Below are 10,061 nucleotides of genomic sequence, written 5' to 3' on the forward strand. Positions count from 1 at the left end.
TATATCCAAGCCTATAAACTAAGCTATTGTTACTTTACCAACAGATACAAACACAGAAATAGAAATGTACCCATAAAATTCTTATAGCATTTCCTCATATATTTGACAGAACAATAAAAAACTCTAACATATATAACATATATGTATTTTCTTGTGACTTGTAAATCAACTCATACATTTCAAATGATGCTAAAAGTAACATAAATTCCACTAACTATCCAGAATATTTATTTAGAGAATGGTGACATGATGATATATCTTTCCTTCTTTAATGTACAGGTAATTTTTTCCCCAAATAGATTGAGTTTACTCTAAGAATGGATGAGAAATACAAAACACAGAAGGTTGACTGTACTTATTTCATAGGAGGAAATGACATTCTTGTTGAATAAAATGATCTCACTCTGAATTATGCCCCCATGCATTCAGTTTAATTTCTCTTCATTATGTTTGTATTTTATCCTGTTCTTCTGTATGTATCAGTGTGTGTGTGTGTGTGTGTGTGTGTGTGTGTGTGTGTGTGTATGCCACATTTTCTTGATCCATTCATCTACTGAGGGGTATCTGGGTTGGTTCCACATGTTAGCTATGGTAAATAATGCTGTGATAAATATAGTTGTGCTGGTAGCTTTAGTATAGCTTTGTTTGCGATCATTGGGGTAAATGCCCCAAAGTGGGATTGCTGGGTCATATATCCAATCTTTTTACAATACTGAGAATGGACTCAGAGCCTTGAACTCAGTAGGCAAATGTTCCTTCACTTGATTCATGCCACCAGCCCCTTCCCACTGCATTTTGGTTGTGTCAAACAGGATTTCATGCTTTTGCCCAGCTAGTCTTAGATTGCTTAGCTCCGACTTGGCATCTGATGTAGCTATGATTCTAAGCATATGCTACCACACTAGGCCTTCATATAACAAACTTTTCAAAGATGCTTTAATCACCAAAATATTCTTTTATCCTGTCACTATATATAATCATTCCTGCCTTTGTCTACAAGTGACACCTTAAGTACAAGCTATGTTAAAAAGCATGGTATCTCAGAAGAGAGATAATTTCTGGCACACATATTACATGATTCTTCCTCCATCTTACCTCTTAGTGAATACCAGGACTGGTAAAATCTCTACCTGATGATTGCTGATTACTCCATATTTGGTTGCAAATTTTTCCAGATGTGATTTGTAACCATCTCAGAGCCATAATTGTTAATGTACCGAGACATCTATTGCCTACGTGAGTCCACATTTTCCTTTGAAATTTCCCCAAAATTATATTCATTATTATTTTTTTTCTCACAAATCTCTAGGACATTGTAAAATAACCATTAGACTAATGAATTTTATACATGTTGAATATAGGATGTTTCATTTGATGTTCAAGAAATCATAACATTTTGCCCAAAGTTATTTACCCAATATAATATTTTCAAAATAAACACCATTGATGAAATCCTGACTGATACAATCAGGCTTCAAACTTTATCTGGGCGATTAAAATCTATTTTAATTATTGTTGCAAACATGTAATATTATATGTTTGCCTATCTATCAATATTTAAAGGCCTAAAATTTCAAAAGAAAGAATACATTATATTTCCTTTTGTAAGAGTGAATGTTGTATTTATAAGATTATTTTCTTGATGCTTTGTATGTCCCTCCCCCATGGTATAACCCCTGCTTTCACTGTATTTGATGGTATAATTTGTGGAGGGGAAGGGAAAAAAACAAATCCTTTAAAAAGGGATACAGGTGTAACCATTGCAACAATGAGATGTACAAGTCGTTATGTAGAAAAACGAACTTTACAACTTTGGTCAGGGTGGGGGGAAGGATTGGGTGGGGGGTGGGGGAGATGGGGGATGGGAAGGGATGGAAAGGGGAAAGAAAGGAGGAGGCAACAATGCTTGATAAGAAATGTACTTATTATTTTGCCCAGGTAATTGCAACCCCTCTATACAGTATTTTCACAATAAAAAATAAAAAACACTGAATGTTGTAGTATTTAAGGTACTGGTGTAGAATTTAAGGTACTGAGATAGACCTTTATTTTCTTTATGTTTCAAGCAATGTATGCTAAATAAAAATGGCTTCTGAATAAGTCTCAAATATATGTAAAGACTTAGTAATTTGTCTTTAAGCAATCATAATATAAAAAATGACTACCTCATTATTCATGACCAAGAGAGCAATACATGAGGTGCTAGATCAAAGTTTCTCCAAAAAACAAAAACATAAAAATAAAAGAAGAGAAGAGTGGGAATGTTTGCCAGTAAGGTATTCAGTAAGAGAAAGAGTAAAGAAGAAAGGGACAGAGGAAGACCTGAGTAATACAGGAGATATGAAGAGAGATGTGTGTGTGTGTGTGTGTGTGTGTGTGTGTGTGTGTGAGAGAGAGAGAGAGAGAGAGAGAGATAAAGAGAAGACAGAAAGTCCACAATGAATACATTTCCCCCTAATAGACAAATGGAAACAGAACAGAAATAGTCATGGAATACCCAGTCTCATGATTGATATCCTACTGTGTATGGTATCACATTTTTTGAATAAACTAAATATAGAGTCAAAGAAAATCTTAAAATTACAGAAGAATTTGGTTCAAAAACAGATCATAAAATTCTAATATAGAAGCAAAATCATCCCAGTTATGAAGGCCTTGTTTATGCACTAAACCGAGGTGCTCAGGATGCTGGGGGAAGCTCTCAGGGAGCACATGATGCTCACATGCCTGTGGTTCCCACCCACCACCCAGGGGCACACAGACACATCCAGACTCAACAATCCCACCTTCTGCTCCTCTCACAACAGTCCACTCCTGACACCATGTGCTACTACGGCAGCTACTATGGAGGCCTGGGCTATGGCTATGGAGGCCTAGGCTGTGGCTATCGCTGTGGCTGTGGCTGTGGCTATGGCGGCTATGGTGGCTATGGTTATGGTGGCTATGGCTATGGCTGCTGCCGCCCACTGTGCTGTGGAAGATACTGGTCCTATGGCTTCTACTGAGGAGTTCCCTCCGCTGCTGAGCTGATTGCCTGTGTCCTCCTGTCCTGCTGCTGCTCTCTCCAAGTTTCTTCACATGAGGAATCAGGGAATGTCTTCAGAAATCTCAGCTGTACATCCAACTCTAAATGAAATGCATAGTGTTCATTTTGACCCATTATTTTTAATTGGATTGCATGCTAGCTTGAAGAAATATTCATTTTGCCTTCTGGGTAAAATGGGTCCAAATTGCAATCTCCATTTTTGTCAAAATTTAGATATTAAATAACCATATTTTGCTACAAAACTTGTTTCCTATGAGTTTATAATGTTTGCTGTTGCTTTTGGAGGGATGGGGTAGAAACACTGAGAATTCGAGGGCATACTTTCTAATACAACTCAAAAGTACTCATTATTTCTAACAAGTTATTAACCTAAGATTATTAACTAAGAGAGAAGATGAATAGAAATCTGCTCACTGAATTAAATGTACAACTGGATGAGCAACTTACGGAAATGCCTGCTTTACATCATGCCGTTTTTGAATTATAAAGAATAATTATGTGCCAATCATTGGTACGAAATATCACACAGCCCAGATAAAACAGAAAGGATGATACCACCCTGAAAACCCTTACACCTCACCAAATTAAAAGATTACAAATATTCTGTCTACTAAATTTGTTTTTTCTGTAGATAGACATTAATAGTAAAAATAAGATTGTGCATTCCTTTGATTTTGCTCTATTTAATATTTCTGGGATTAAAATTCATGAGTTATAGATCTTTTTCTTATTTCTGTATTGCCCCTTGCCAGTCTAGAATGTAACTCATTTTTAAGTGATCAGAATTTACAAATTTTTACTTTTTAATATTAATTCATATCAGCAGAACAAATGTGTCCATTTGTATTGAGTATTGAGACATACCTAAAATTTCTGGAGGTAGGTGACTGAATGCTCTTCCTGAGGAGATAAAATCCCAAAGTAATTCTTCCAGTTCATATTGTTTCCAATAATATTTCTATTTCTTCCTCACCCTTGCTAAGTTTGAATATGTTTAGGTTTTAAACAATGTTAGTTATTCTAGTTATTTCCCATACTTGTACAGGTCAGCTTATAAACTTAGATTGTTGTTACTATACCAATGGACACAAATACAGAAATGGAAATGCACACACAAAAGTCTTATAGGTTTTCCTCATATATTTGTCAGAACAGAAAAAGTCTAAGAGATATAACCTACACATGTTTTCCAGCATCTTTTAAATCAACTCTACAAATGTTATGATGTCAAAAACAATGTAAATTCAGTGTAACTAATTGTAAGAACTGGCTAGAGAATAATCACAAGATGAAATAGTTCTCAATCATTAATATAATGGACATTTTCTCTCCAATAGTTTCTGAGTTCACGCAAAAGATGAGAAATCTTCAGACACAGAGTATCTTTATTTCATAGGAGAAAATGGCATTTATGTCAAACAAATTGTTACCATTCTAAATTATATTCCAGTATATTTATTTTATTTTCTCTTCATTATTTTTGGTGTTTGTCCTGCTTTCCTCTGTCTGTTTATGTGTTTATGGGTTGTGTGTGATTATACATGTTAAAAAAGGAGCAACTATGGCAAATACAGAAATGAGAGAGAAACATAGACAGTACTAAGAAACAATACTGGCTTAGGATGGTTCCTCAGTTTCTTTGTATCCTCAAGTTCAATGCTCTGAAAATCAACTTATTAATCTAATGCCATACCATTTTTCATGTGATTCAGAAGCCACAGTTGATCAGACTATCAATTCATGATAATGCACCTAATTATTTTTTGCAATGCAGGGAATGAAACCCAGAACCTTGTATTAACTAAACAAATGTTGTATCACTTGATTAATGTGACCAACACTTCTTCCCCTCACTTGTTATTTTTCTTTTATATTTCTGTGTTGTTTCAAATAGGATTATGTGCTCTCTCCCAGGCTAGTCCTGGATTGTTATACTCCTTCTCTGCATCTGCTATGACTATAGATGTACAGTACCATACCAGGACTTAATACAACAAATATTCCAAGCACTTTAGCTTTAGTCATGGAAATAGACCTTTATACAATCATCCTTTTCTTTGTCTACTATTGATACCTTATGAGTAGGTGAGTTAAGAAGCATGGTGCTTTAGAATAGAAATTAATTCTTCACATACATCACATGATTCTCCCTCCATGTTACCTCTCAGTGAACAACTGAACTGGTAAAATCTGTCTGATAATTGCTGATTACTCCATATTTGGTTTTAAAATTTTCCCACATATCATCTCTGTTCTAAGGGCAATGATCTTTTTTAATGTTTTTTATTGTGAAAATACTGTACAGAGGGGTTACAGTTACATGAGCAAGGTAATGAGTACATTTCTTATCAAGCATTGTTGCCTCCTCCTTTGTTTTTCCCCTACCATCCCTGCCATCCCACTTCCATAATTACACCCCTCCCCCACCTAAATTGTTCAACAGTGTCTAGTACATCTCATTGTTATAAAGGGTCAAACTGTATCCCTATTTAAACATTTTGTTTTTTTTCCCTTCTCCTCCCCAAATTATAACAACATCAAATACAGTGAAAACAGGGTTATACCATGGGGGAGGAACATACAAAGAAACAAAAAAAATCACATGGTACCTTATAAATACGTTAGAAACAATATCATGCAAGAAAAAAAACACACTTGTGTCCCTATCTTGGGGTTCATTTCGATTAACATCATCTAATCTGCTCATATGTACATAGCTTTTGACCTTTTCTGTTTGTCCCAGACATATACTAGTTATTGCAAATAAGGGAAACCATAGCACCTATATTTCTTTGGGCCTGGTTTACTTCACTTAATATAATTTTTTCCAAGTCTTTCCATTTCCTAATAAATGGGGCAATGTCATTCTTTCTGATGGAGGCATAGAATTCCATTGTGTATATATACCACATTTTCTTGATCCATTCATCTACTGAGGGGCATCTGGGTTGGGTCCATATCTTAGCTATGGCAAATAATGCTGCAATAAACATAGTTGTATTGGTAATTTAGTATGGTCTTGTTTGTGATCATTTGGGTAAATGCCCAAAATGGGATTTCTGGGTCCTAGGGGAGCTCTATGTGGAATCTTTGAAGGACCTCCATACTACTTTCCAAAGTGGCTGAACAAGTTTACACTCTCACCAACAATGCAGTAGGGTTCCCTTCTGTCCACATCCCCTCCAGCATCTGCTGTTATTAGAGTTCTTGATTGTAGCCATTCTAACTGGGATGAGGTGGTATCTCAATGTTGGTTTTTTTCTCAATGTTGTTTTGATTTGCATTTCCTTCTTTCTTTTCTTGTTGGTCAGCTGTGGGGCTTCTGGGCCTAGGTGCTGTCCCTCAGCTCAAGAGGAGCACTCTACCGCTTGAGCTACAATGCTACTTCTGGTTTTCTAGTGGTTTTTATTGGAGATAAGAGTCTCGCAGACTTTCCTGACCAGGCTGGCTTTGAACAGTGATCCTCAGATCTCAGCCTTCTGAGTAGCTAGGATTACAGGCACGAGCCATTGGCGCCCAGCTTGCATGTCTTTTATGGCTAGAGAAGTTGAGAATTGCTTCATGTGTCTATTGGCCATTATTATTTCCTCTCCTGAGGAAAAAAGTCTTTAGCTCACTTATTTATTGGGCAGTTGTTTCTCTGAGGATTTGTTGTTGGGGGATTTAATTTTTTGAGTTTAAGTGTATTTTAGATATGAGACTCTTGTCCATTGTATGGCTAGTGAAATCTTCTCCTAATCCATGGGCTTTCTATTGATCTTGCTAGCTATATCCTTTGCCATGCAGAAGCTCTGCAATTTCATGCAATCCCATTTGTCCAACCTTTCTTTGATTTGTTGTGTTTCTGGGTCTCTATTAAGAACATTTTGACCTGTGCCAAGGAGCCCTAAGGTTTCTCCTATTCCTTCCTGTAATATTTTCAGGGTGTTTTTGACTCCGAGGTCTTTGATCCATTTGGAGCTGATTCTGGTGCAGGGTGATATATAAGGATCTATCTTTAGATTTCTACAGGTGATTAACAAATCTTAAGGGCAATAATCTTAATTGTGCTGAGACACCTTATTTCAGACCCCATTTTTCCTTTGAAATTTTCCCTGAAATTATTCCAATAATTTCATTTTTTCTAACAAATCTCTAGAGCACCATAAAATAACCATGAGACTGTTGAATTTTACACAAACTTGTATACTGGCTGCTTTATTGATTTTCCAAAAATAACATTTCGCCCAAAATTATTTATCACAGACAATATTTTAAAAATCAACACTATGGATGAAATCTTAACTGTCACAGGCTTCAAACTTTATTTGGACAATTGAAAATCTATTTTAAATATCAGAACAAATATTTAGTTGTCTAACATATTATATGTACTTATATGTCTACTCACTAAAAGATCTAAAATACAAGCTGGGTGCTGATGGCTCACGCCTGTAATCCTAGCTACTCAGGAGGCTAAGATCTGAGGATCATGGTTCAAAACCAGCCTGGGCAGGAAAGTCCATGAGACTCTTTTTTCCAATAAACCACTAGAAAACCTGAAGTGGCACTGTGGATCAAGTGGTAGAGTGCTCGCCTTGAGCTGAAGAGTGCAGGGACAGCGCCCAAGCTCAGAGTTCAAGCCCCATGACCAACCAAAAAAACAAAAGATCTAAACTACAAAAGATAGAACACATGTTTTCCTTTTGTAACATTCATTGTTATAGAATTTATGGCTCTCTTCTATATGATGCTCATTTACTTTCTAGAAACTATGAAACAATGTGCATTAAACAATGGCTTCTGAATAAGTCTCAATCATAGGTACAGATTGTAGCTAGTTGCCATCTAGTAATCAAATATAAAAAATAACTGCTTCATACTTCTTGAGCAATAGAGCAGTAAATGAGACTCTAGATGAAAGTTTTTTCAAAAAAGTGAAAAAAAGGGAATGTGATGGGGATGTGGAGAAGAAAAAAAGAGAGAGTAAAGAAGAAAAGAAAGAGGAAGGAATGAGTAACATAAGGAATCCAGAAAGATTTATGTGTCTGTGTGCTTGTTGTGTGTGAGAGACATCCACAGATAGAGAGAGGGGGAGAAGGAGACAGGGAGAGAGAGAGAGAGAGGGAGAGTGTTGAAGGTGATCCCCCAAATTTTCCCTATGGAGAATGGAAACAGAAAAAGAAACAAAATAGAAATGGAATACAGATTGTCATGGTTAACATACTATGTAGTGAGGTCACATGTACTGAGCAAACAATACTGAGTGAGGGAAAATCTTAGGCTGGAAGGAGAATTTGACTCATAAACTGATCATGGAATTCTGACATAGGAAGAAAACCATCCCAGTTATGAAGGCCTTGTTTATGCACTAAAACGAGGTGCTCAGGATGCTGGGGGAAGCTCTCAGGGAGCACATGATGCTCACATGCCTGTGGTTCCCACCCACCACCCAGGGGTATAAAAGGCAGCTGGCACACAGACACATCCAGACTCAACAATCCACCTTCTGCTCCTCTCACAACAGTCCACTCCTGACACCATGTGCTACTACGGCAGCTACTATGGAGGCCTGGGCTATGGCTATGGAGGCCTAGGCTGTGGCTATCGCTGTGGCTGTGGCTGTGGCTGTGGCTATGGCGGCTATGGTTATGGTGGCTATGGCTATGGCTGCTGCCGCCCACTGTGCTGTGGAAGATACTGGTCCTATGGCTTCTACTGAGGAGTTCCCTCCACTGCTGAGCCGACTGCCTGTGTCCTCCTGTCCTACTGCAATGCTCTCCAAGTTCCATCACATGAGAAATTTTTGAACGTCTTCAGAAATCCCAACTACACATTCAACTATCTGAAAAAAATGAAATGTTCACTTGACCCATTATTTGTTAGTTGGATTGTGTGATATCTTGAAGAATTATTAGATATGACTCTCAATTTTTATGAAATGATGTGTATTATGAAATAAACCATAATTTAAAACAATATTTCTTATGTGTTTGTTAAATTATTTTTATCCATTTCATAGGTTTATCTGTGTGTGGTTTCTTTCTGAGTCATGAGAAGATAAGGAATGGGAGTAAGAAAAAGAGAGCAAGATTATACATCATTTGTGTATTAAATACTAAAGCTACCAGCACAGCTATGTTTATCACAGCAATACTCATCATAGCTAAGATATGGAACCAACCCATTTTCCCCTTAGTAGATGAGTGGATCAAGAAAATATGGTGTGTGTATATATATATGTGTATATATATATATGTATATATATACATATATATATACACACACATATATCATGTATATTTACCCTATATATATATTTACCATATATATGTATGTATGTATATATATGTATATATATATATGTAAATATATCCAAAGGAATTCCATGCTTCCATCAGTAAGAATGACATTGCTTCATTTGTTAGGAAATGGAAAGATTTGGAAAAAAATCATATTAAGTGGAGTAAACCAGTCCCAAAGAAATTTAGATCCCAAGGTTTCCTTTATTTGCAATAATTAATATACACATAAGACAATCTTATCAGATGAGCTGAAAAGCTCAAAAGCTATGTATACACGATCATATAAGATAATGCTAAGTGAAATGAACCCCAAGATATGGAAACAAATGGTCTTTGTTGTTGTTGTTTTAAATGTACTATGTGAGTTTTTTGTTTGCTTTGTATTTTCTTTCCCCTGTGGTATATCCCCTGTTGTCACTGTGCTTGGTTTTGGTACCCTGCATCTTGTATATATATTTGTCCAGTCTGGGGAGGGGAAGAGGAATAACAAAATGGTGAAAGAAGGAAACAGGACAAGCCATTGCAACAATGATTCCCACAGGACAGTATATTGGAAACGAACTTTACAATTTTGAGGGGTGGTGTGGGGTGGGGAGGAGTGTGGGAGGTGGTGGAGGGAATGGATAGTGGGACAACAACAAGGGAAGCGGTTCCAGTGATGGACAAGTCATGTAGTCATTGCCTTACTCATGTAACCATAACCCCTCTGTACAGCATCTTTACAATAAAAT

At 36.6% G+C, this 10,061-nt stretch overlaps 2 protein-coding genes across 2 annotated transcripts; both read left to right on the forward strand.

The window, feature by feature from the left end:
- The first annotated feature begins 2,822 nt into the window (after positions 1 to 2,822).
- LOC105994089 (keratin-associated protein 20-2-like) lies at positions 2,823 to 3,005 on the forward strand. The gene has a single exon (XM_013027502.1). The coding sequence runs from the start codon at positions 2,823 to 2,825 to the stop codon at positions 3,003 to 3,005; it is 183 nt and encodes a 60-aa protein (XP_012882956.1).
- Positions 3,006 to 8,567: 5,562 nt separating this feature from the next.
- Positions 8,568 to 8,747, forward strand: LOC105994080 (keratin-associated protein 20-2-like). Its single transcript, XM_013027493.1, has one exon. The coding sequence runs from the start codon at positions 8,568 to 8,570 to the stop codon at positions 8,745 to 8,747; it is 180 nt and encodes a 59-aa protein (XP_012882947.1).
- Positions 8,748 to 10,061: the final 1,314 nt, after the last annotated feature.

Source organism: Dipodomys ordii, unplaced genomic scaffold (assembly GCF_000151885.1).
Source record: "Dipodomys ordii isolate 6190 unplaced genomic scaffold, Dord_2.0 Scaffold104, whole genome shotgun sequence".
Taxonomy (NCBI): Eukaryota; Metazoa; Chordata; class Mammalia; order Rodentia; family Heteromyidae; genus Dipodomys; species Dipodomys ordii.